This window comes from Barbatula barbatula (genome assembly GCF_947034865.1).
Source record: "Barbatula barbatula genome assembly, chromosome: 25".
NCBI classification, from domain to species: Eukaryota; Metazoa; Chordata; class Actinopteri; order Cypriniformes; family Nemacheilidae; genus Barbatula; species Barbatula barbatula.
Genome location: NC_136788.1, coordinates 12,032,685 through 12,060,564, shown reverse-complemented (window position 1 = coordinate 12,060,564; position 27,880 = coordinate 12,032,685). Strand labels below are relative to the sequence as shown.

The 27,880-nt window shown below is 38.1% G+C and overlaps 3 protein-coding genes across 3 annotated transcripts in view; all 3 read left to right on the top strand.

Annotated features, from left to right (window-relative positions):
• Positions 1 to 10,839, top strand: part of mical2b (microtubule associated monooxygenase, calponin and LIM domain containing 2b) — a 42,056-nt gene extending 31,217 nt beyond the window's left edge. Inside the window, exons 20-30 of the mRNA XM_079449670.1 lie at positions 1,843 to 1,969; positions 2,249 to 2,325; positions 2,772 to 2,840; positions 3,672 to 3,781; positions 3,976 to 4,819; positions 5,582 to 5,652; positions 5,765 to 5,863; positions 5,935 to 6,028; positions 8,542 to 8,641; positions 8,722 to 8,795; positions 10,050 to 10,839. Of these exons, the coding sequence (XP_079305796.1) occupies positions 1,843 to 1,969; positions 2,249 to 2,325; positions 2,772 to 2,840; positions 3,672 to 3,781; positions 3,976 to 4,819; positions 5,582 to 5,652; positions 5,765 to 5,863; positions 5,935 to 6,028; positions 8,542 to 8,641; positions 8,722 to 8,795; positions 10,050 to 10,234 (1,850 nt within the window). The 3' untranslated portion in view covers positions 10,235 to 10,839. The remainder of the gene's footprint in view (positions 1 to 1,842; positions 1,970 to 2,248; positions 2,326 to 2,771; positions 2,841 to 3,671; positions 3,782 to 3,975; positions 4,820 to 5,581; positions 5,653 to 5,764; positions 5,864 to 5,934; positions 6,029 to 8,541; positions 8,642 to 8,721; positions 8,796 to 10,049) is intronic.
• A 2,477-nt stretch (positions 10,840 to 13,316) lies between these two features.
• On the top strand, positions 13,317 to 21,780 carry parvaa (parvin, alpha a). The gene is made up of 13 exons (XM_079449963.1): positions 13,317 to 13,638; positions 16,213 to 16,302; positions 16,381 to 16,451; positions 16,587 to 16,689; positions 16,799 to 16,939; positions 17,528 to 17,643; positions 18,135 to 18,193; positions 19,380 to 19,399; positions 19,533 to 19,594; positions 19,678 to 19,746; positions 19,854 to 19,955; positions 20,333 to 20,405; positions 20,835 to 21,780. The coding sequence occupies exons 1-13, from the start codon at positions 13,503 to 13,505 to the stop codon at positions 20,909 to 20,911; spliced, it is 1,119 nt and encodes a 372-aa protein (XP_079306089.1). The 5' UTR covers positions 13,317 to 13,502; the 3' UTR covers positions 20,912 to 21,780.
• Positions 21,781 to 24,933: 3,153 nt separating this feature from the next.
• The window catches only part of tead1a (TEA domain family member 1a), a 28,005-nt gene continuing 25,058 nt past the window's right edge, over positions 24,934 to 27,880 (top strand). The window contains exons 1-2 of the mRNA XM_079449812.1: positions 24,934 to 25,123; positions 25,436 to 25,516. The gene's annotated coding sequence lies outside the window, so the exon portion shown is untranslated. The remainder of the gene's footprint in view (positions 25,124 to 25,435; positions 25,517 to 27,880) is intronic.

Below are 27,880 nucleotides of genomic sequence, written 5' to 3'. Positions count from 1 at the left end.
TGATTTAATATATCATCTCATTTAACTTTGGTCTTTTGGGTCTTTCCTATCACTTGTCCTTTTATCCTCCTGTGACTGCTTTTATAGTTTAAAACAAGTTTTAAACGGTTTACTCAAACTTCCTTTAAATTAGCTACCAAAGATTATTAAAATCTATGCCCATCACATAAACAGATTGATATATAGTTTTTTTTCTTATCACAAACATTTGAATATGAAAATAGCTTAAAACACCTAAAATAATGGAAACGGCTAGCTAGGTTAGCGTATTACCTTAAGAATCCACAGATATTTCTGATAGTTAATGCGGTTAATACCCTTTTTCCAACAAGCGGATGTAACAAGACCCGTTTACCGGTTAAGTTTAGTCACGTGACATTCGACATATACCCTATTGTTTGCAAATGTGTACCGGTATGTGAAGGGCAGTCCACGAATGCGAGCATGCGTATCAAAGGACTCGGCAGACAGCCATAAACTTTTTTCGTCTTTGTTATTGATTACGGGGGGAGGGACAACATTTTCTAGACAGCATTTGATTGGACACAGACCTATTGTGCAAGATGAGTCATCACTATATTTGTCCTGTTTGACATGACAAAATTTTTTTAAGAGCTTAATTCTGCTTAATTTAAGTGGAGTGAATTTTGTGAAGCTTTTGGACAAACAAAACTTGATTTAAACTTTAAGGGTCTTTAATTAATATTAAACTCACTAAAAACTGAATAAAAAAAGGAGTCCTCCAAGTATAAATAATGACATCATGTCTTTTCACACACACAAAATGTGGTATTTTAAGCACGTGAACATGAAGAGCCTATATGTTTGTGTGTTAGAGACAGAGTGCAAAACAATAAACAGTATTTAAGGTCAATCGTTTGGAGGGTGCATCTCAAGGTTATCCACGTGTACTCCTTACATTCGAAGTCCTTGCATGCCAAGTAAAATAGACGACTTTTAAAGAAAAAGTTGTTTAAACATTCTCATGAACAAAATCCTTGAGTCGCTTTTATCTGAAATTATGGGCATTATCCTTGCACAACCCTGGTAGTTTTGTATACCTGACATAATTAGAAAAAAGGGTTAATGCAGAATAGGATGTATAGGTAAGAAGTCAGTTAATATTTAAGGCTTTGTCCAGAATTTGTAATGCGGCAAGATTTCATCTGCAACTACGATACAAAAGGTTTTTAAGAACCATAAAAGTAGTCTATCCATACAATGGAAATCTTTAATTCTAAAGATATTCACTTAAAATTAAATTTTAATTTACCACCTGTTTGACGTAAACTTTCATCAATGGAATAGAAAAGAATATTGTGTCCATACGATGGAAGTCAAGGGAGGCTAATGTTGATTGGTTACCAGCGTTCTTCATACTATCTTCTTATGTCCTTTGCCGAAAAAGAGAAAGTCAGTAAGCTTTTGAATAATATGAGGGTGACTAAATGATGAGTGGATTTTGGGTGAACGATCCCTTAAAATCTTCCTTTACATTTAGTATTTCACGAGTTGAAAAAGCACTTTAACACATTTAAAAACAAGCTTTGTGTAATTGAAATAACTGGCATAATAACTGCTATTTAATTAGATTCATTTTATTTTATCTTACCACTAAACTGTGTTTTTGTATAAATAGTTCATCTAAAGAGTTATGATACCACTCTACAATGATAAAGGAAAACAAATCGATTGTCGTCATAAATGTTCAGAACTTAGTTATTTTTTGGGACAGACCCCAGAGGGTTAAGGTGGGTAGAAGTGTATTTCCCTAGACAACACGATAGCAAAGTCCTATTTTTGTTTTAAATTCAATTTGTTGTGTGCGTGGATCCCATATAGGTCCCACAGTAACTGAGACAGACTCTAGAAATAAGAATGACCAGACGGGTTTGACAGACCCCAGCACTTCAGATGAGAGACCGGAGGCACCGGTCCTCTCAGACTCAACGGAGGTCATAAACATGAGGTTGGTTTACAATACCATATTGAAATCAACGCCTCACAATGTGGATTTAATTTAACAATGAGACTTTCTTGTGTACACCTCAAAGACCCCATCCATATGTTTATCTGGGTTATATGAGATGTCAGTTCATTGACATCACTTCATCCGCTTGTTGTAGGATTAAAACGTAAAGATAAATTATTTCGATGTGAAAACTAAACATTGCTATTATTCAATTGTTTAAATTGTCTTTAAATAATATGATCTTGCTTAATGTATCGTATGAATATTTTGTTGTAGTGAAGTGAAAGATTCATCTCAAAAGCCTGATAATGTTGAATCTCTGCCTGTATGTCCGGACTCCCCGCCGCAGAAAGGTCAGTGAACAGCTGTTGTAGTTTATTTAGCAGATCTATTTCATAAGATCCTTCTCATAATACTGGCTTTACAGAGTTCCGAAAACAAAGTGCTGGCAGACATTTCCTCTGTCTTTGGGAGTGGGAGTCAAAGCCAGACTTTCACATTACATGTATATTATTCTTGGCCAGTAAGCCAGTCTTGAAGTGGGCGGAACGTTTTGTCCGGTCACACATGGTGATAATTGGAGAACAGCTGTTCGGTTTGTGTGCTTTTGTGTGTATCTGGCTGATATGATCCTTTCAAGGAAACGAATGAAACGTTGTCTGCCGCAACTGCAAAGACAACGATAAACACATGCTGACAGTCTGCGTAAAAGTTGAATTAAAATCAGCTGCTTGTTATACAAATGTTAGGAATCGATATCACTTTAACACACCTCTCTCCGGTTTCCTTTCTTCATCAGGGAAACGCTTCACTGCCAAAGGAGAAATGACCAACAGAAACAACCTCTGGAGGAAGAAAATTCGATCCAGTATGCTCTAGTTTAATCTCTTACAAAAAACAACATTAAAAGTGGAAGTTTTGATGTGTTTTTCCTAAATATATTTTTAATATACATTTTCATGTATTCAATTAATTTAGAGTTTAGATTTTAAGTTTAAAGTGTAAGTTTAAGCTTTCCTGTGACTCAGTGGTTATGGCATGGTGTAGCAATGCCAAAGTCATGGGTTCGATCCATACTTGGTAACAAATGTATAGTTAATGCAATTTAGTTCGCTTTGGATAAAAGCGCCTGCCAAATGCATACATGTAAATGCAAGTTATTTATTAGCTTGGTTTGATTTAAAAGCTCATATGAGGGGAGTGTTCCCCTCCATTTCAAAATACAAAGTATGTGTTCAGGCCTTGTTTATAGGAGTCGAAGTGTGGAATCAGGAGCTGTATGTGGGCTAATCTTAATTCAGATATTCATTAATCCCTGACTGGATTAATATCAGACATCCTGGATTTCTATTTATATATAGAGCTTTATGGTCGTCACATGGTTTATTTTTAATTTATGTGACAGCTCTTTATATTTTTACATTTGAACTCATTTGAACTCTGAGGGAGATATTTAGTTAGTTATCTTATCTTGTATCTCTTATATAGAATTATCTTGTAGGTTAGTCTCCTTTCATATTTGTGAATAATACAGATGCGGGTTCTACCCAACCTCTTCACTAGACGGCGCTGCTGGTCCTCAATGCAGTTTGTACGGTCTATGCATTGTCTGTTTTTAATGCAGTTTGTTATATCTCAAGAAACATTTAAGTCATCGATTTTAAATCAGAAATGTTAATGACATCATTTCCTGTCTCAGCCTTGCCTCTCGTCCTGATTAAGAAATTTCATCGTGGAAAAACAGCTGACAAAAACGAAGTCAATGCAGAAGAGGATGGCAACTCTGACTTTGAGGAGATACATGAATCTGTATGAAACACGTTTCTCATTTCCATTGCTTGCTATTTTATCCATTATGTTCATCTAGTTTAGCCACAAATTAACTGCGTTACACAAACGTGATGCTCGCTATTCTCTTGGACTTAATAACTTTAGTAGTTTAGTAATAACTAAGTCATTTGGTGTGCATGTAAGAATGCAATAAAAACGATTTATCCTCGCAGGTTCCCCCACCAAATCCTAAAGCTCAGACTACAGAGTCTCACTGCCCTCGAATGGAGCAAAGCAAATCACCACCATCCTCCAATGCTGACATCCCAACGATCCCACGGTATCGCTCACACTTCCTTCCCAAGCCCTCAACAGCCATCGCTCCCTCTCCAGAGCCAGTCTCTGACAACAAAGCAGCTAACCTGGAGGAGCAGAATTCCAGCAGCCCCAAAAAGCGTCTCTTGCTTTCTTTATCTGACAAGGAGAAGCTGCTAAACTGGGAGTTGTCCACGCCTGGAAAGTTCTCCGCTTCTGGTGGAGCCACCAGTAGAACGAAACAGCCTGACAGCACATCTCAAGAACCTCAGAAACAGCAACCAGAACCAGAAGTAAGACCAGGACCCAGCCGCCCCCCACCTGAGCCCAGCCCTCCGCTCTTTGGCTTCCAAAACTGGGCTAACAGTTTCCGTAAGTCCTTCTCCAGCAAGGGAAATAATCCTGTGGTCATCAGGAGAAACAGACCTTTGAAAGCTAGGCCCATGTCTGAGGGATCTTTCAACCTCAGCTCCATGTTTGGAAGCAGCATGCAAAGCAACCAGGATGAGGACCGCAAGAATCCGTCAGCCGGAGACAGTCAATCCAGAGAGAGGAGTGGAAGCGAGCTGACAACCTTACTGGAGCAAGTGGCTCTCAACGGGAGGATGCCCAAGGGCACCAAAGATGATATGGCATCCCTGCCACCCAGAAAGCTAAATTTTTTCTCCTCCTTGCGGATTAAGAGAAATGAAGGAATGGATCAGAGCAAGGGAGACAACCAGAAGGACATCATGACCATCCTGTCAAGGTTTAGAAGCAAAGGTTAGTGCTTAGACAGGCATAACTGTTGCTATAGCTCATACTATATGGATTTGAATGGTTCACCCAAAAACTAAAAATTGTTATCATGTATTCACTCGTTTAAGACCTGAATATAACTAATTCATCGGTAGAGCACAAAAGAAGATATTTTGAGAAATGTCTCAGTGTTTTTTTGTTCATAATTTGGATGTCAATGTTAAAAGGTTTAAAATAAATCGTCTTTCAGACTCTGTAACACTGAACTTTAATGTTGAAATGTTTCAAAGCATCTCTGAGGGTCTCGCAAGGAAAAATAACATCATATCATCATGACCTTGGATGATTAATTATGATATATTGCAAACAAACAAAAACTATACAGATTTTCACATTTAAAATATAACTAGAAAACTAGAAAATTATTTTCCAATTGTCACTGCCAGAAAATTCTAGAAATGTCTGTAGCGCAAGGAAGGTGAGATGAAGCGATGATGGGTGACTACGTCTGGAACTTGGTTCGTGAGGACAGTATTAGTCATAAAAGACAAAACAATCAAATGTTCACTTAATGTACACTGCAAAAAGTCAATCGAAACACGACTTAAAGAAACAAATTACATTGTGTAATAACCATAGCCATCCGTAATAAACAAATAGATTTCTAATTATTATTTATTTAATGTGGTTAGATGTACTTTGCCTAAAATAATTTCATATAATGAATAATCTGAATGAACAATGTGCTATTTAAATTACATTATTCTTGTGTGTTTGTATTCATAGCTTCTGCTCAGCAACATCAGCAACAGGAACTCAACTCATCTAGCGAAGACGAGGAGCCCGATACACGACGGGTAAACCATCTCACTTCCAAAAAACCACAAACGTCTCACCCGACACTAATCTGTTCATTCTGTAAACGTGCAAATCTGTTCATCACTATAAATGTCATTGTTTACTTGGAAGGCACACAGAGGCACATCTGACACAAAGAGAAAAAAACAGGAGAACATTGCTGTCCGGCAAACCAAGAGGGAACAGCTAAAAACACTCCACAGAGCTCAGGTATGACACGAACACAAACAATATGCATTTCAATGACAGAAGATCTTGAAAGACGTTTTAATGCTTCACAGATGATCCAGAGACAGCTGGAGGAAGTTGAGGAGAGGCAGAGAGCTCTAGAGGAGAAAGGTGTAGCCCTGGAGAAAGTCCTCAGAGGAGAAACTGGTACGCCACACTCACAGAAATATGATTTACATACTAAATTATCATTCTAACTGTCCTCAAATGTCCTATGACTCCGCCCACTGCACTGTGTAATATTATCTGATTATTTAAAGGGGTGTTATGACACTTACAGTTTGCATTTCTGTTGCTGACAGCTATGTGAAAAACACATGTGATGCTGTTTGCTTGTCAAGCGTGCACACTTGAGCTCACATCTGTATTTTTTAATGAAGACAGGAATATTTAAGTACCTTTTCATTTTATTTGATGTACTTTGTTGAATTATAGATTATTATGTCTCGGTTTTGTTTGGCCTTTCTTTAGCACCATCAATATAATAATAAATATTTCTTCCCTTCTTCCCTTTCTTTCCTGTTTTCCTTCCATTCTTTCCCTTCCTCCCTTCCTATCCTGTTTTCCTTCCATTCTTTCCCTTTTTTCTTCCTTCTTTCCTTTCAATCTTTTCGTGCGTCTCTCCCCTTCCTTTTCCTACCTTCCTTTCCTGTTTTCCTTTCATTCTTTCCCTTTTTTCTTCCTTCTTTGCTTTCAATCTTTTCGTGCGTCTCTCACCTTCCTTTTCCTTCCTCCCTTTCTTTCCCGTTTTGGTTCATTCTTTCCCTTCTTCCCTTCCTTTCCTGTTTTCCTTCCCTTCTTCCCTTCCTTTCCTGTTTTCCTTTCATTCTTTCCCTTCCTTTCCTGTTTTCCTTCCATTCTTTCCCTTTTTTCCTTCTTTCCTTTCAATCTTTTCGTGTGTCTCTCCCCTTCCTTTTCCTACCTTCCTTTCCTGTTTTCCTTCCATTCTTTCCCTCCTTCCCTTCCTTTCCTGTTTTCCCTCCATTCTTTCCCTTCCTCCCTTCCCTTCCTGTTTTCCTTCCATTCTTTCCTGTTTTTCTTCCTTCTTTCCTTTCAATCTTTTCGTGCATCTCTCGCCTTCTTTTCGTGCCCTTCCCCTTCCACCCTTCCTTTCCTGTTTTCCTTCCTCCTTTCCTTTCGATATTTTCTTGCGTCTCTCCCTTTCCCCTTCCTTCCTTCCTTTTCCTTGCTTCATATATTTCTCCCTTCCTTTCCTGTTTTTCTTTCTCTCTTTTCCTTCCTTTATTTCCCTTTTTTTCTTTCTTCCTTCAATTCAAGTCAAATGATGTATATGGTACTTTTTTTCACACTTTGTGGCAAACCAGCTTCTCCTACCTTCCCATCTTTTTCCCCTTTTCTCCGTTTTCTTTTTTAACACATTTTCCCTGCATAGGTCAGCGTAGTTCATTTGAAACCCCTTTTAATTTTATACCCACCATATGCGGAACCAGACTGCTAGCACAGAAAGGCAACCATAAAACAGCCTTTATCTATGACTTTTTTAAAGGGGCGAAATTAGAGATTCAAATAATAGTGATTTGCATTTGCACTAAATGGCCATTCAGAGTCAAAATTATTTTGAAATGATGGCAGAGGTAATGGGTTCTGTAAATAGCCAGAGAAGGGGAAAAGTACCTCCGAAATGAGTTGGAAATGTGATGTTTCATTATTTTGGTGAATGTTGATCTACATGCCCCGTGGGGATTATTAAACGCAACAAGTCTTTCTAAAGAAAAAAGCCAAAATCGCGGCGCCCTTTTCACGTACTGCATAATGAGTTTATAATCATATTTTTGAAAGCTCTGTGCTGTAATTATCAAGACTGTAAATTGAATTCTAACATTCACTTTCCATGCATCGTCTCTTCCAACAGCCTAATCTGAAATTGTTTGCTATTGAAATACCAGCTGTAGTCGCAGAGTAAAGCAGCGACAAAACACTTTCTCATGCATCGGTGGTTGAAGACTCCCATAGTGTTAATACATCAAAAGCATTTCTTTAAGTGTGTCATGTGACATGTTTCTGTCCTTGTTTCATCTAAGTGCTTCTCTCACGAGCATCACATTGAACAGAGTGCGCATCTTCCACAATGTTACAAGGATGCAGAGGAGGACGGCCTTTTGTAAAGTAAAATCGAACAAGGATACAGTGTGTCCCAACTGAATGCAACAGAATCCTATTAATAAATGTATGGGGGAGTAGCTTTTGTAACGGTGCACTTTGACCTGGCTGTATCCATTGTGCTGCATGTTTACATGTCTTTGTGTGAATAATTGTAGCGAGATGAAGGGCTGTGGGGATGTGGATTTTCTTGAATGGCCTCTTTGTTAACTGACATTAACAGCTTTCAAATAGAGACTGAGTTGGAGTATGGTGTGGACAGTATGCTGTGGCAGAATTTAACATTTTAACTATCTGAGACTATTAGCTAAATAGTATTTCGACACACAATAGGCTTGTAGAAAAAGTCATAGCTGGATCCTCGTGATGTGATATGAGGGAGTTGCGAATTGTTGTGAAGTGGGATCTCAAGACCTGGAAAACAATCAATTGTCATTGATTAAAGTCATTTGACATTTCTTTGTCAAGTGATAACTGTCTATCAGTAGCTCGTGTGTTTGAGTTGTGACTGAGTAAAGAAGAACTGTGGTCTATTGCAGATGAGGACTCCACAGATGAGACAGCGCTACTCCAAACTTGGTTCAAACTGGTCCTAGAGAAGAACAAATTGGCAAGATACGAGTCAGAACTCATGATCTTGTAAGACCATTTGACTATAGGGTTTTTATATTTGTTTCTCGATATGAACATCTATCGCTAATACATCTTCTCGTCTATAGTGCTCAGGAACTGGAGTTGGAGGACACTCAAAGTCGGCTGCAGCGGGAACTTAGGCGGCGAATGGCCACTGAAGGTGAACTTGTCATGAAAAGATATATGCCTTCATATATGTACACAGCCGTGGAAAGTAAAGTTAGGGGACCGTTTCAAAGATCATTTTCAGTTTTTCTGAATTTGCTATTTATAGGTTTGTGTTAATAGGTAAAATAATCATTTTTGTTCATTCTGTGAACTACTAACAATATTTCTCCCAAATTTCAAATATAAATAAGTTGAAGTAGGTGACGATTTTAAGTCTATACAAATAAATAGCTAATACAATCTTCAGTTTAACTTTGTTAGGTTGACAACTTTTTTAAGGTTTTATTTGCGTGAAAATGTAATTAAGAAAATGCATGATGTTTTCTCATATGTATTCCATGTTGAATTTGACAGTGTTTGGGTTCATGGTACAGCTCTTTCAAATGAATGGGATATGACATTGGATAATTGGTTTGTTAGTGATAAACTGAAAGTGGCTCTTTAACTTGTGAACAGGAATTGATAACTGCAGAAGAAGGTGATGCTGTATTAATTTGCAAGTCAATGGTTGGTCCGAAGCCTCCAGCAAATTAAATTTTTGTTCTACAAGATGAGGCTCAGCAAACATGAACAACACCTCAGATTGTGTGTGAGGAGAGCGGTGATAATGGATTACATAAGATTTTAACCCGCAAGACAATGAATTGCCAAACAACATCCAATAGTCTTGCATGGAACTTGGTTTCAAAGTCATATTTGTGACATACAGGGATATATATATATATACACCTGTCTTGCGTCAATAAGGGGGTAAACTGTGGCCTGGTGGTTAGAGAGTTGGGCTTGTGATTAGAAGGTTGCCAGTTCTAATCTCAGGGCCAGCAGGTCATGACTGAAGTGCCCTTGAGCAAGGCACCTTACCCCTGATTGCTCTGCAGTAATGTGTCACTGTAAAAAAACTACTTGTAAGTCGCTTTGGATAAAAGCGTCTGCCAAATGAATAAATGTAAATGTAAATAAGCAGAACACCCTAGCAACCACCTACAGCACCCTAGTATCATCGTGGTGACAGAAAATCTAATTATAGTCTGTTGTATATAATTTTTTTGCGAAATATGAAATATTGAAGCTATTTAACACCTTTTAATAAATGTATTCATGAAACTGCTTCAGTTGAACAGCGTGAGTTTTGAACAAAGTTAGACCTTGGAAAATACTGAATCTGAGCTAGTGTGAATTGATCCAGCATCACCATCATCAAAGCTGACAACAGGCCTCCTCTTTTTGTATTACTTTTCATTTCCAGACTGTGAAAAAAGTGCGAGTGAGCTGGTGGAGGAGCAGAGCCTTCTGGTGGAGATCATGAAGGTGGTGGAGAAGAGAGACAAACTGGTGAGTCTACTGGAAGAGCAACGGCTGAAGGAAAAAGCTGAGGACAGAGATCTGGAGAGCACAATCCTCTTCAGAGGTTATCAGTTCCACTGGACCTAAAACATTCCTAACCTCACATTTCAATCCCCTGGATTAAACATTTCACTTGAGATGTGGATCTATGTAGTAAACAGGGAGATTAACAATAAGAGAGCCTTTAAAGATCAAGCTTCTGAATGTTAAACAAACTGTAAAACTTAACACTGCCGCCTTGAAAAGAAATAAACCAAAAACAAAACAAGTGCCTCTTTGTTTAGCGAAAATGAGTTTGTAAATGTTAATTTCAACACAAAATTGCACAGCCATGGAGGTATGAAAATAAATTTGATCCACAATGGTGCAATGATATGTATAGAGTTAAAGCGGTTAAGTTTTTGGGCTTGTGTGATGTGTCTGTGTTATTAAAATGATAATAAAGTTTTTTCTTTTCAATAGTAAATATTCTAAAAGAGGCCAAATGTTAATGGCAGTTTAATATATCTGTTGAGCTACTCTGTTCCTCTCTTAGTCTTGCAATGCATAGGCCTTCTCAAAGTGACCTTTAATTGCAATTATGTCATTAACTAAATATGATTTGATTCTCTAATGAAAATGTATAGTCTTTGGTTTCATCTGTATGTTTATTGTGTAATTTATTTAATAAATGTAAAAATTATGAAACCATGGTTTGACTACCCTAATTAACAATGCCTATACTAAAATCTTAGACTGATAATCTTTCATTGGAAATGAATAAACCTAAAAACCTGCATGTTAGCTATTTTAGTTTACTACGTTGAACGCCATCACAATGAAAATGAGTATTTAAGTAGATGTTCTTTTATTGGACTGGATGGTAGGCATGTAGCTGCGTATCATGCTGAAGCTCTGGAAGCTACTTGTACGAGGATTATGGCAGAGAGACCCAGACAAGCTAGAACACACGAAGTTTACAAAAGCTGGATATAAGTTTGCTATTAATTTTATTTGTAAAAATGAGCAAGCTTTGAGAGCTGACTCCAGGGCCATGAAGCTGTTGAATTGTAACATTAAAGACTTCTGGAAAGAAGTGAGATCTCTTAACAATTGAAGATCATCTCTCCCTTGTACTGTAGGCGGTGTTTCCAGACCAGATAATATTGCAGGAGGCAGTGCTAATGTAACTTATTTAACTGTGTTCAAAATAACTCTCATGATGTGGGGAATAAATGATCCAATATTGATGATAACACACAAGGTACATCATGCCATAAGCTGTCTGATGACAAAGCTAGTGGTCTATATCATATCTCTGCTAAACATCTTAAATATGGAAGTGGAGGGTAGCCCTTCTTTGAGCTGTTTGTTTTACATCTCGATGTTTTCTGTTTTATTAGTGCCAGTTATTAAAGATAAAGCTGGTAAAGTAGGTAGCCTGGATAATCACAGGCCCATAGCCTTAGTCAGTATTTTATCTAAAGTTTTAGAAATTATTTTTTTGGATGGGATGAGTGTGCTTTTTAACTCCGCAGATAATCAGTTTGGGTTTAAAGCAAAACATGGCACTGACTTATACAGTCATGGCCAAAATTGTTGGCACCCCTGAAATTGTTCCAGAAAATCAAGTATTTCTCACAGAAAACTATTGCATTAACACATGTTTTGCTATACACATGTTTATACCCTTTGTGTGTATTGGTACAAAACCAAAAAAAGGGTGGAAAAAGCAAATTTGACATAATGTACCACAAAACTCCAAAAATGACCTGGACAAAATTGTTGATAAATAAGATTGTTTAATGCATGTGGTGCTCCTTTAAACTCACCTGGGGCAAGTAACAGGTGTGGGCAATATAAAAATCACAGATAAAAGAAAAGAAGTTGACTTATTCTTTGCATTGTGTGTCTGTGTGTGCCACACTAAGCACGGACAACAGAAAGAGGAGAAGAGAACTGTCTGAGGACTTGAGAACCAAAATTGTGGAAAAATATCAACAATCTCAAGGTTACAAGTCCATTTCCATGTGTATATTTGCTCTTAAAGAAATAGTAAATAAGTACAAAGATAAAAACTCACGTGCTTTTGTGTTTAATTGATGCTTCAAAGGCTTTTGATAGATTAAATCATGAAAAGCTATTTCTAAAGTTGACACAAAGAGGAGTGCCTAAATATATTGTGCCTTATTGGTATGCCCACCAGACAATCCAAGTAAAGTGGGGCAATAAAATCTCTTCTCCTTTCGGGGTTAGTAATGGTGTGAGACGAGGAGGAATTTGTTTTCAATCTCTATATGGATGATTTATCTAAATACTTGAAAGATTGCTAAACGGTTTGTATGATTGGGAATATTTCAGTGAATCACGTCATGTATGCAGATGATCTTGTTGGATTCAGTCTCAGTACTGCTGGTCTTCAGCAGCTCTTGAACATATGTTCTGTTTATGGCTTTAAAACGTGATACTATAGTTTATATAATACTCACAAGAGTACTTTTACGATTTGTAGAACTAAGGAGGAAAAGAGTTTAAAATTCCCAATTTCCACACTGGCTGACAAGAATCTAACGGTGGGTGTGAAAGTAAAATATCTTTGGATATAGAGAGGCAACGTCGAGTGATGTCTATATAAAGGCTAACGTACTTGTAAGTTGGGTTTCTGTTCAGATGAAGTAAAAATATTATTGTTTAAAGCATATTGCACACCATTATATACTGCTCACTTATGGTCAACGTATAGTGCCATAAGCTTGCAAGGGCTCTAAGAAGCCTATAATGATGCAATGACAATTAATCTGCGGAGACCTATGTGTCATAGTGCAAGTGAAATGTTTTTTGGTAAAGTAAATACTTTTCAGGCCGTTTTACGAAATCTTGTGTATAAATTGATCCGTCTGCTTAGTGTGTAAAATGATTGAGGGCCTACCTAATAATATAACTTCTACGCGGTATCCAGTTTTTTATGTCTTTGGTTGTTTTTCTATTGGACTTCGAGTCTGTAATAAAAGTGATGATGATGATGATGATGATGATGATGATGATAAAGCATCAAACGCATTTATTAATTAATGACTAATATTAATATTAATTTGACTTTCAGCATTTACTAATACATTTTTATAATACGTTTGTGCATTAAGTGCATCATTCCTAAAGGCGGAAATACATTTTGATACATCGCGCCAATAACTGCGAGTAACTTTGTAAATGTCTCCCTCAGGGAAAGAGGGTGGGATCAATGGAGGCTGGGCAAATAACTGGAATTCCGTTTCCGCTCTTGTTCCTGGGATTTTGCTCGCTCGATCAGCGGGTCAAACACGCATTATTTACACTTTTCTGACACCGCTTACTCGTTTGAAGACACCGGTAATCGATGGCGTCTTCCCCGCAGAAATCTCCGTCCTCGCCCAAGTCGCCGACGCCAAAGTCTCCGTCCTCGAGGAAGAAGGATGACTCGTTCCTCGGGAAACTTGGTGGGACTCTGGCCAGGAGAAAAAAGGCGAAAGAAGGTAGAAAATAAGATTACAAGGCTTAGTTTGCTTGTAAACATGTTTTAAATGTCGAACGGTGTGGTTTCGCGTGATGACGAAAACTAACTTTTCCTCAAGTTTGGGAAATGCCCTCCAGCCGGACGGACGCTTCATTTATGTTTGTTTACACCGCCAACGTTTCTTTTTCTTGACTAGGACATCAAAACAAACCACACTTACTATTTAAAAGTGTTTTGTCAAGTGTAGTTTTAAGTAAAAAGTGTTCACGTTCCGTAAAGTTTCCATTACGACGTCGTGTTGGTGACGTCACGAACCCTAAATTGTCTACGTCGGACACGTCAGATAATATCTTGTGTTTTTGTAGCGTTTAGCGTATAGACCACGTGACTAGAAGACTACAAAATATGTGCCCCGCAGGAGTGTTTATATAAATATTGCACCACACCTAATAATGATGAAGCCATAACCATTCAGACATGATCCAATACCTTTTAAACTACAATTTTGTGGAAATAATCTCTTGTCTTTGACTTAAAACCGCACATTGGCACATTCTTCTTAAGCGTGTCTTCAGCCAGCACCCAGCCATGGCAGTGTTCTTGCAACCATGTAAGGTATTCAGTCTGAACAGAGCTTAAGATGTTATTGTACACGAATGAGAACAGAGCCGTTAGACTTCAAGATAAGCTTCATGTCCTCAGCTGTTCACTAATAATACAGCGACTCAAATCTAAATTAATTTCGCTTTCCTTACCCAATAAAGCCATATCCGACTACAAATATATTAAATATCTTAATCCATAGCTAGATGTTGTCCTCTTATCTAGTAACCGAATTAGCCGTGTGCTGCTGTCCATTACGCTGGAGTGTTTCAACCGGGTTTGCACAGTTCCCAGAGTACACTTCTGTAATGATTATTGTGCATCCATCAGCACTCAGCAGCCTGTGTAAGAGGATGAATGCAGCTGAGCCTTCCGATGTCCTGACTGTCTGTTTCTCTGTATCTTATTCACCTGTGCACAGGACTAGACCGGTGACTGGGATGAGTAATTGATGTATGATTCGAGTTGATGAGGACTATTTAATGTCTCGTATTTAGGACATTTTCTCCTTATTGCTTTCGTAACTGGATTGGAAATGTGAATTAAAATGGACTTCGAACGGTCAGTTGATTTGACCACAGTACCCAAGTTAAAGACCTGTGTTTGTGTTTTGTAAAATAGGTGAGACGCGGTGGAGCAAAGCAATTATATGTTTGACTTTCTTCTGCGGGACACAAAAGAAGACATTTTGAGGAACATTGGTCGCCATTGATGTGTATATATAGACACCACTCGGATATTCCTCAAAATATCTTCTGGGTCTTATATGGGAACCGCGTGAGAATGAATAAACGAGTGATTTGTATTTTTGAGCGAACTATCCCTTTAATTCTAATACACTATGTTGTATTGACCAATTAGCATTCAGTCCTACTATCAAGTTTATAATCAATATATATTAAACATAATGCTCACTACATGATGCTTTTGTCATACATTTGGATTTGATCAATCCCCGCCTCCGCCCCGTGTCAGTGAGAGGCAGCAGGAGATCAGCTGTGCGTGAGTTCGAGAGGGTGTTGATTAATAGGATATCGTCCTCCGCGGGAGGCCTCTGGAATCCAGCACAGGATGTTCGCATCCCATAATCAGCGCTGCAGACAGAGATGCATGCTGGGATGTGTCAGGAGCGATGAGCTGGCATCTCAGGTGGTTTCTAGGAGGAGATGATTCAAAGGGTACTAGATGGAGAGAGGAAAGTGGCCTGGCGCGCTAGGAGGATGAGTTCCAATTAGTACAGACTAGATTGTGGAGTGACTGTGGAGCAAATGTAGCATTTAATTCCACTTATGGTGGTGGGGTTGTGTTCTTGTAGCTTAATTGGTTAAGCTTGGAGAAAGCGGTGGAAAGATTGTGCGGTTGATTTCCAGGGAACACACATAGTGATATAAATGTATATTAAAGGTCCAGTGTGTACTTTTTTGGTTGATCTATTGACAGAAATGTAATATAACATGTCCTCATATAAAGACCTTATATAATGTAGAGTTATGTTTTTATTATCTTAGAATGAGGTCTTTCTATCTACACACACTGCAGATGCCCTTACGTGTTGTTTCTGCAGTAGACCTGCGGACACACTGCTCTACAGAGGACATTTCGTAAATACATTCTCTCCTTCAGCAAAAATGTGAAAATGTGACGTCATGTTGGTCCTGTGCGAGCCGAAGTGCTTCGAAACGGGTTGGCGGGGTCGTGTGTTGCAATTTGGAACCTCACTGCTAGATGCTGCTACAATCTCTACATTACTCCTTTAAAATGCAATGATTTCTTTTATCATTTATTCACCATCATGTGGTTTAAAACCTTGACTCTTTTTTTTTTTTCTTCTGTGGAACACAAAAGAAGATATTTTGAGATGTCTCAGTGGTTTTGTGTCCATACAATGAAAGTCAATGGGGTTCAGTGTTGTTTGGTTACCAACATTCTTCAAATGATCTTCTTTTGGTTTTGTAATATCTCACCTCATGTTATTTCTTTTATCCTTAAGTGTCAGAGCTGCAGGAGGAGGGGATGAACGCCATTAATCTCCCCTTGAGTCCCACACCTTTTGAGCTTCATCCTGAGGACATCATGCTAGGTACTCAACCCGTACATGATTATTCTATTGATGCATCTGGATGAAGTTAAAATCTCCATCTCCATTTGTCTCCCACAGAGGAAAATGAGGTCCGCACCATGGTGGACCCCAACTCAAAGAATGACAGTAAACTGCAGGAACTCATGAAGGTTTGTGTTGATAATTTTTGTGTTAAATAGAAGTTTTAGGTTTGATGGTATGAATGTAAAACTGTGAATGTTATTTTAGACGCATTGGCGCTGATTGATTCAATGGCATTCGCATTTGGTAAATGTCTGAATTAGGTGCTCATCGACTGGATCAATGATGTGCTGGTAGGGGAAAGGATCATTGTGAAGGACTTGGCAGAAGATCTTTATGATGGACAGGTCCTTCAAAAACTGTTTGGTAAGGAATCTCAAACACAGATTACAGTGCCCTTCATCTTCATCTCAGTAGATTCGTCTTGATATCTCGTCCAAGAGTTCTGATTCGATCCTGTGTTTGCATTTCACAGAAAAGCTGGAAGGTGAGAAGCTCAACGTCGCTGAGGTGACCCAGTCTGAGATTGCCCAAAAACAGAAGCTGCAGACGGTTCTGGAGAGGATCAATGATGCTTTGAAGGTCTCCACCAGAAGCATCAAATGGAACGTTGACTGTAGGTCCCTGATGTCTCTTTTTCTGCTCCTAGAAAGCTTTAATCCTGCAAAGTTTAGATCCAAGTCTAGTCAAACACATTTGTATTAACTAGTCAAGATCTTCATGCTCCTTTTTGGAGCATGCTTGAAGCCCAAAAGATGTCATATTCGTGTTCCTCAATGATGAAGATATAATTACATTTATTGCACATTTTTTAAGTGTCATCTTAGACATGCAGTGGTGTGCAAAACAGATTTTGAGTGAAGAAGCGCCCGTTAGGTTTAAGAGACTATTTATAGGGTGCGCCGTGCAACCTAGACCTTCAAAGACTCTCAAAACACTTAAGGTGATGTAACAGGGCCTTTTAGCAGAATTCAATCTCTCCGCTGTGGCAGAAACGATGCTAAAGAGATTGTAGGTTGTTTATTGTGCTTTAAGTTTTATGAGGCAGAAAGATTTATTCACTTTATTGATTCTCGTTTTAAATGGAGTCAAGCATTAATCCTCTGTCCTAGTAATGGGCTGACATGTTACAGAGGCTTGTTTTAGCTGTAGACACTTCATGCCACCCTGATTTTGTTTTTAATATTTGTTTGATCGTTGTCAGCGGTTCATGCTAAGAGCATTGTGGCCATCCTTCACCTGCTGGTGGCGCTGTCACAGCACTTCAGAGCACCCATTCGCCTCACCGATCATGTGTCCTTACAGGTGGTTGTGGTCCAGGTATGTAGCTTGTGATTTTAGGTCTTATTGTCTCAAAAATCATTGATATAGTTCGTCCTCATGGTTCCCATAGTGATGAATAACATTTTTCAGGTTTTTATACAAAACAAAATTATGAATATTATAAGTATAGTAAAAGTATTTTTTCTTGTATTATTTATTTATAAATTATATAGTCAGTAGAAAATGCTTTTTGTATGTGTAGTAATCTAAAAAAAACGCTTTAGTAATCATGAACAAAATGAGAATTCATGGACGTTCTTTGGTTACCGTGTGTGGGAATACTGGAGCAGTCTGGGAAATTTTTGTCTAATATACTATTACAGTTCAATGAGAATTTGTTTTCCTTCAGACTTACTGTATTTTGCTCTCGTGCATAACTAGAATGCATTGTTTTCTCATAACAAATACACTGATAAAGTGTCTTAAGATCTCCAGAGATTTCTCATTCTGTATTTATAACCCGTCTGTCCTTTGTTCCTCCCATTTAGAAACGAGAAGGAATTCTCCAATCCCGTCAAATTCTGGAGGAAATCACTGGCAACACAGAGTATGTCAATGCTGCAATCGCGCTCATTTTCAAATCTCACCTCCCCGTGTTAATAATCATGTCAATATCAGGGGTTTTAACATCTTTACACCTTTTTGTCATTTTCCCTTTCATGTGCTCAAGTCATTATGATGCCGCTTGGCTTAGCCTTGATGCTGTTTTATCACTCCTTTGTGTAGTCGCACACACACACATATGTGCACAGCTGACTGTAGAGAGGTCCAGCAGGCACCTGGCAGCTGGGGAGATAAGTGTGTGTTTTTGCACGTGTGTGTTTGTGGAAAACTTCCTAAGGCTGTTATCACACACACAGTAGCTGCTGTTGCCCGGGCTGATTGCTGGCACAAGTGATTAGAGAGTGTGGCAGGAGGGGCCTCATGGGGAGAGAACGCTGTCCAGCGCTGTCCCAGACTTGCCCGATCGATTTCATCACCCATCCACCAGACCAAATCACTGCCCTCTGTTCTGCCAGGGTTTGAATGACTAACATTTCAGGAGATTTGTTTTTGCCTATGTTTTATGGGAGATAAATAAAAATGTGCCGTATGTTTAAAGGGCATTTAAGTTGAAAAATAATAGATAAATATTGTACAATTTTATTAAAAAATAATTATTGTGAAAATCGGATAAAAAATAATGACGACTCGTACGGCACGCACTCATTTTGTCACTACAACACCCCTAAACCAATACCCTACTTTTGACTGCCGTTATCAAGTACCAAACATGTTCCTAGAAGTGATGTTTCTCAAAGGCGATAGGCTAAATAAGCTCCATTTCGGTTATCTAATCCATTTTTTTATTTATTCTTACTTTAGTTACTTATGTAATTAGTGAAATGTAAGAATCAAGAATAAGCTAATTGTTATTGAGTTGAACTAAATGTTTATATAATTGTACATGTCGGCGCTGGCCTTCCGAAATGTGATGTTTTCCAAGAAATTGGAAATATTGCTGCGCTTTTTAAGTGATTAAATTTACTTTTTAATACTTTCCATTGGTTAGATATTTGCAAACCCCAGTGACAAACATAAAGGGTGACTAATAGCAAGTTTTAAGTCAAAAATTCTAAATTGCGATATAGGTTGCACGGTTTCAGAAGGACAGTAGCGATAATATGCTAAATAAATATATAGTGTAATGAAAATATAAATAATCGGTAATCGGCTGTTCTTTTTCTTTGTAGGGCTTTATCTGGCCGACATGGTAAGTGTAATTATGCCTATTATCTTCATGTTTTCTCCCAAGTTACTATTAATGTATGCTGCTCCAGTAGTTGCGGTTGCATTGTAAAAATGATTATACTCCCTTGTAAAAATGATTGTACTCTCTCAAATAGAGCGTGATGCTTTTGATACCTTGTTTGACCATGCCCCTGACAAGCTCAATGTGGTGAAGAAGGTAAGATGAATATGTATGACTATTAGCCCGAGACTCCACATTGACATCTGTAGATGAGCCTGACCCCACATTGTTTTCTGCAGACTCTTATCACCTTTGTTAACAAGCATCTAAATAAACTGAACTTGGAGGTATCTGAACTGGACACACAGGTATCGCATACATTATGTACTACTCACGCTCACAAAATCAGAATATGAAAACCGTCAATATGGTTGATGTCAAGAGGATTGACTTGTGAAACCCGACATGTTTGTAGTTCGCAGATGGTGTGTACCTTGTGCTTCTGATGGGACTGCTGGAAGGATACTTTGTTCCTCTCTACAACTTCTTCTTGACCCCTGAGAATTTCGACCAAAAGGTATAAATTAGCACTATGTCTGTGATTACCATCCTTCAGTGTTGAAAGCCACCATGGCGTGCTGTGAGTGTCATTGAGAGGGGGCGCGATTGACAGTGAGCCCAGAGAACAGGCTGCTCACCTGGGTCACATCCAGCACGCCCGGTTTGTGCCAAATGGGCACGTAGCACCGGGATGCATCTGTAATCTGCCTCTGCACAGGAAATGGATAAGTGGTGTGGTGTGTAGCTTAGTTCTAATATCAAGCTTGCGTGTGGATTTCAGAGATAACTGCTTTAGGTCTGCAGTCTAGTTTGGAGAAATCAGATTATTTTTTTAACACGCGTCCTGGTTTAAACTTCAAGATATCACAAAAAGTTATTTTGTTTTAATTGCAGGTTCATAATGTTTCTTTCTCCTTTGAGTTGATGCAGGATGGTGGCCTGGAAAGGCCAAAACCCAGGCCTGAGGGTAACTATCCTTTTGATTTCGGCTTTATATTGTTGTCGAAGCTGTTATTTACAGATTTAGCTACTGTTACTTTGTAGTGCACATGACACTCATTCATGATTTCTTTGTAGGGCCTATAACGGTTTATCTTGAAATGTTCTTTTATTGTTGTCTTGCTTTATTTCTTTCCATATGTCAGTTACTTTATTTAAGGGTATAGCAATCAATCAACATAGTTTAAAATACACAATAAACTCTATGGCATACAATACAGTATCCAGTCCACAATAAACTCAAAATATATATTGTAAATACTAAACCTTTTCTTCAATTATAAAACTATATGCACAACAGTTATAGCATTATAGCTTTAGCAGGTTTGTCTGAATGATAATGTATAGGTATAGGTTATTACCCCCACTGTTCTGATATCAACATTTTCTCTTTCAGATATTGTAAATTGTGATCTAAAGTCGACACTTCGAGTTCTATACAACCTTTTCACCAGGTACAGACACGTGGAATGAGCACATGTCTATGGGGACCTTTTCTTGAATGATATCGAAGACTCACAGGCAGAAATTTCTCTTAATTATGGTATCGTATAATACCACTACATAACTGTCATTTGTGTCTTAGTTTTTTAAATCAATGTAAAACACTAAAGAGTATAACACTAAGAGTATAAATGGTTTTAATGGCGGCATTCCAGCCTTCAAAACTTAGACTCTTATTTGGGTAAATGTATTTCGCATTTTTATAAGAAGAAATTTATTAATAGCTTAAATAGTATTGAAGATGTAGGACATCCTATATTGCACTTCACATTATTCATCACACTATATTATACTATGTCACAGTGTTAGAGTGTTAGAGTAAAGCTCAAAAAAACTCAAGTTTGACATCAGTTGCAGTGGAATTTGTCCACATCTATTCCCAGTATATATGACCAAATAACCATGACTCAGGTGAAATGCCTGTCTTGGATTTCTGTCCAGCGTTTTTGTAACTTTCCACTTTCCAGTGTTGTTTTCCTTGGATGAATTCCGTAGTGAGTGTGCCTTAACCAAAGACGAAATATTTTTATATCCTGTTGGCTCAGTCAGGCTCATCTGAAGTACCTTAAGACCATTCTTTTTTTTAAATTATATTTTATTTTGAAATAAATAATAACATTTCATATTAGGGCAACATTTGTATAGGTACACTTTTAATCAGAGCTGGTCCATATTTTCAACATTTATTTTCGTAGATGATTTTTTACTTTACAATTCTGTTATCTATATTTCAGATGCCATCATTTATAATACACTGAATTTACATGTTCATTTTTTTGCACCTGAAAATGTTTTGCATTTAACAAAATCTACATTAAATGTTGATGAAAATGCCTTTTGAGATTTTGTCAGTTTTTAATGTTTTCATTCCAATTTCTGTACCTCTGCCCGTTCTGAAGGCTGTGTTCTCAAGAGCTGTATTATGATTTTTGTCTTATTTGTCAGAGTAGGAATCTGTTCGCTTCACTCACAGCAGCAAATGCTTGCGGCTTTAAAAATACCATGTGGATGACTAGCAGACATGGGCCCTCATTCTCCTTATTTAAATGGAAGATTATTTGGGTATCATTTACTTCCATTCAAAACCATCACCGTCCACATGGGAAACTGGTGCTTGAGAAGTCATTTCAACATGCTTTCCTTCAAAAATGACATGAAATCAAAGTGATGGTATAAATCTGAAAGGATGGTCTGATGACAAGTGTTGAAGACTTTTGGGCAATTGGGTGTTTGTCAAATAATATCTAACTTCAAATAAAATAAATAGAAACTTAATATAACATCTTTTGTAATATAAAGAACATTTGTAATCCTATGCTAAGTCACTAGATAGTTGGACAGACTGAAATATAAACAGGAAAGAAATAATCCTGGTTTTGTCAGCCCTCTTGTATTGGATTGACCTCATTTCATTTTTCTAGTCAGAATAGATTTCTGGATATTCCTCAGAAAATTACATTGGAAGAAGAGGTTTATATCTGAAATTCTTCTGACTGAATTTTAAAGGTTTGTACTAAAAAAAAATATAATGCAAGGGTTGTTCTGAGCGGTTTTGTTGTGTATTGCAATATGCGTTTTCTAGGAGTATCTGGGGGGTTGCTGGTGGACCAATTCAAATGAGCCCTCCCTAAAATCTCTTTGATATTCACCCTTGGGCCCCTCCTTAAATGTAAATCTCAGATTTGAAAACCTGTTTTATTGACAGCCTGGCAAAATGATGCTAGCTGTGTTTCTAAACCCTTATTTGCACATTTAATGCAGAAACAGTCAATATAGAACAGTCAATATAGAATTCACTGTATCTCTGTTTAATTCAAATGAAGGAAGGGACAACATTTTTTTTACCTTCCACTCTTATCTATTTGGACTTCCTGTTATCACAAAAGCATGAATATTGAAATCCGTGAGGCTGTGTAATTGGTGGGGGAAATTATAGAAAAACACCAAAGATTGACTGGCCTGTATGTAATGTCCTGAATTACGCCGTTGCTACAATTAGGTTCCAATTATTTTGTCTCTTTTTGCTTTTCCAAACAATGTTCTCTATCATTTTCTTTTTCACACTGACATGTCTTATTAGTTTTCTGTATGCGCATTCACATGAATTACTTACATGATTGTCCTTTAAAATGTTAGACAAAGTTGTAAGAAGAGCTACATGTAAATGAAAGATTCTCTGATCTCCTGTATTTGGGTTCCAATTTAAACTCCATCCGTCCTCTGTGGTGTCCTTATAAAGAGATCCCCTAATTGGTCCTATCCTCCACCCTCATCATGCGGATTATGAGAATTACAACTTCTCGAACAGCAATTGAACATCAAAGGCAAAGACCCATTTATCTTGAACATCAAGCACGGCATAAGGACTCCATTTATAAAATGTTTACAGGAAGGGATGACATCCAATCTAAAGAGCGATTGATTCACACATACGTTTCCATTTGGTCAACAAATCTACGAACAATTCATGTTTTTCCACTGTATTTGACCTCTCTATAGTCATAACTTGATGAACAACATTCCCAGGAAAACTGCACAAGGACTTCATCACTGTTTCCTTTTCACTTTGATATGATTGGGTCCCTATAGTACGTGAGAACAACATTGTGTTACTGACGAGCTCAGGCATGCCGGCTTCCTCTCACGGGTAACAGTAACAAGTTAACAAGCTACTTCATTGCTTGTTCTCCAGATCCAATTATCTGACCATTTAATAACACCCATCCCTCCCTCCCTTGCTCTCTCACTGTTAAAGCACATATTCGTTTTCAAGGATTTGTATACATATCTCGTCCTGTTCTCTTTAACCAAGTCGTGCACTAGATGCATTCATAGCGTACAAATCTTTCCTCTTAATGTAATAGACATAAAGCTTTTTTTCTAGTATTAACTTGTGTATTAATACCCATTTATTTATTGTCATATAATAATGACGTGGCAGTTTGAAAGGATACAGGCTGCTAGCTTATAACTTATTCATACATAAATCACTAAAGTTTACTGGTCCCTTGACAGTTTACCATGCTGTGTTTGTTTACGACACCAGCTTTAGTCTATTCTTACCACAAGATGGCAATGGTTCATATAATGGTTGAGCAATCCACTATGTGGAAAGCATTATGTGGAAATTATATATATTTTGTTTTCTACTTATTCTTGTTTCCTTGTTTAACATAACAGAGCAATGTAATGTAAATAGGCCCATAGATTCACAATGCCCAAAATGTATACATGGCTGGAAGGGACTAAAGACTTCACTTCCGGACGCCTTGAGAGAGATTCAAGCATGGGGTTCCCTTAAAGGAATAGTTCACTCAAAAATGAAAATGTTGTCATCCTTGACTAACCCTCAGATATAGTTCACCCAATATATATATATTGTGTGAGGGTGAGTCAAGGATGACAACATTTTCATTTTTGGGTGAACTATTCCTTTAAGGGAACCCCTATATATATATATGTATATATATATATATATATATGTATATATATATATATATATATATATATATATATATATATATATATATATATATATATATATATATGTCTTTGTTCTGTAAAAGCAAATATTTGAACGAATGTCAGTAACCAACCAGATCTCACCCCCCATTGACTCCAGCAGTATTTATTTTTCCTACTATGGCAGTAAATCGGGGTTTTAGGTCTTACCGACATTCTTCCAAATATCTTCCTTTGCTATCGACCAAGCAAAGAAATGTTTACAGGTTTGGAGCGACCCGAGCGAGGCTGAGGTTGAGTAAACGATGACAACGTTTTCATTTTGGGGTGAACTATCCCTTTAAAAAGTAACCGTGGTTTCCCATAGAAGTGAAGATATGTAAAGAGTGTCGCACATTTGCTCCTTAACGCGAATTTTCGTGGAAGTCGCGAAAGCAACATTTCCCTGTGAGGTCACGCACTCGTCCGCGGCCCCTCCCACCTCCCGGGAGTTCTGCGGCGACGTCACTCTCGCCCCGCCCCCAACGTAAACTCGGTTCTCCGCGTTCATTTCATTCTTGCCCTCATTCCGCGCATACTTCACATCGCTGTTAGATACGCGGAATAGTCGCGCTCGCTGTCGCGCTCGGACGTAAGAAAAAAAGCGATCAGCTGGAAACAAACCCGAGCGTGCGCCCGAGACGACCCCGAGCTTCACACACTGAGGTTTTAAACACTGAGGTAAGTTTGGGCTTTATACGAAGTTGTCAGCGATTTTACGACATAGAGTCCCTTTAAAATTGGTTTCCATTATAATATCAATATATTATTTTTTCACTATACTTGTTTACTATATTGCGTTTATGCGTTTTATGAGGCTACACGTCGATGCTAAAGACGGAGAGAATAGTAGCTACAGTTGATTTTACAGTTTTTAAAACGTGACACGACAATATCCCGTTGAAAAGCGAAACAAAAGCGTCACATCATCGTGCTGTATCTTGTATCTGGCAATTAAATCAAACCATTCATGTATAAGTTGTTTGTTTGTAGATTGTACAAACATCCGCAGAGACTTGTGGACTTTCCTGCGACCAGCTGCGCAGACTTCACCACCACGATCTCTCTGTAACTGTAAGTAACTTAGTCACTACTTGAATGTTTAATATCGCTCGTCATGCTGATTCATGTTTGTGATGCTATTTGCGGTAATACGCTTGACCTCAGTGACTTATTGTTAGGTTGCTTGGTCTGGTTGACACCTTTCGTAGTCTCTATGTTTGCTTTCTTAAAAAAACAGTTTTGTGAACATAAATAAAGGATTAGGGAGAAAGTCCATGGTCCAGCCCCTGTTAATAATTAATCTGGATGTTTGAAAGCGCCCTCGGATTAAAATGAGTCTGGATCTCGACTGTTTCTAATATATTGCGGACGTAATGGGTGCGTTTAAATGCTTAAAATGAACATTTAGGACTGTGTCTGTGTGTGATGATGTGTCGCAAATTTGTGGAGACTTCCAGACCAATCCAGTAGTTTTGTGACGTATACGTGAAACGTTAAATAAACGATTTTCGTTTACAATTTATTCGTGGGTTAGTGTTTAAACATTTGACTACTGTAGTAACATTGCATCAGAAACACAGACAATTGTATTTTTGTACTCGTTTGTTGTTTCCCCCTCTCCAGCATTATTTGACAGTTTGTTGTCTCATGGGAGGTCGCTCCTCTAATGCCATTGTGTTGTTGTTTTGACTTTGCCTTTCTATTTAACTTATGTAAACAAAGTAGCTGCACTCTTTTGAAATTGAAAAGCCGTGTCTTTAGATCCCCGGCTGACACGCTTAAACCTTTCACAGTTTTATTAGACATTTACAAATTATTTACGCTGTATCGTTGGCTTGTTAATTTGATTTATATATTTCAATAATTTCAAATTAGTTAAGTTAGTTAAGACTTTAAATAAATTATTATAGACTATACAGTTACTATAAAGTTACATTTAATTTTTCAAGAATATAAACCTTGTCACTGAAGTAAAAGAATAAAACAATGTGCCAAAATCACTAGACAGGGCTTCCTCTGGGAGCACAGAATTGTGGGAAAATGGGGGAAGGGGCCCTTCATTGTCCCTGCTGTTGTTGAAGCAGGGGCTCGCAGAGCGCCTGAATTACTTCACAAACAGACCCGCTCACATGCTGACATCTGGTTTGCCACTTAAGCGCACCTGTAGGCTGAAAGATGCTAAACTGTGTATTCATTCTGCCGTGGGCTTAATTCAGAGGAACAGCCATTTGTTTGACTGTTGCTGCCACTCATCGTCTAGCCAGCCCCATTGTTATGCCAGCAACAGGCGATAGTGGTGGAGGCACCATATGGCTTGTGTGTGCTCCGATGTTATCTGGTAATTTAGCTTATCAACACCATTATGTTGTATTTTGTCCTGTTCTCTTGTCTTTTTATGCAAAGAGGGGGTTGTTGAGTAAGTACACCTCAGTTGTGGGAGGCGAATATGTTTACACATCTTTGGACAATGAATGTTTTTTGTTTTAGTAAGAAATAACTGACACATTTTAGGTTTGGTTGCTTTTTCAACTTTTTTAATTTCACTAAAAGCATATTGGCAGGAACACAGTAATAACATTTGGAATGAGCTAAAGACAAAAATAAAGCTTATTTTAAAGACATCTATAACAACTTTATCTGGTAAAAATTTAAGTAATTTTTAGCCAAACATCATATTATATCAGATTTTATTCAAAATATTATATATATTATACATTTTATATATAAACACACAATCATTTTAATTGCATGTACACTCTAAGAATTGAAGCAACAGGTGTTGAGAATCCGAACGGTAAGGAGTGGTGGTGGCACATTACACGCTCATCAAATATGTCTTTTTAACATGTGAACAGTCCGTATCATAATATTTCTGAGATTCTCCAGCCCTCATTTCGACCATACAGATCAGCTTTCCCTTGTCAGACACGTGTCCATTCTCTAACCTTTTTTATTCTTTTCTTTTAACATGCGCAGTCACAAGTCCTGTGTGATAACTGCAAGGGGTGCGGGGGGAGTATAAAGGAAACCTGAAGACATTTGTCGGAGCAAAATGCGGGAGGGAAGCCCGAAGTGGCGACAAAAGAAAATTCATATGTAATGAAATTTGGGTTGAGAGTTTGTCAGTTCAACAATAGCTCAGTGGGACCGTGTGTATCTGGGGCACTGGTGGCCGGCTTTGTTCGCGGAACACAGGAACAATAGGGTGTCCTCAGTGGCCCGGGGCAGCAGGAGGCCCACGCCGTGCCCTGAGGTAAACTCTGTTGTCACAAAAGGACTGCTCACTCCGCACAGCCCACCTCTCCACGAGACCAAGGACAGCCAGAGAGTGTGCCACTGACGTCAGTTGTCTGCTAGTGCCTGATCACTGGCTGGCCTTTCAGCAAGCTTGTAAATGTAAATGGTTTTTTTTCAAAAGAAATGTAAAAGTGAATA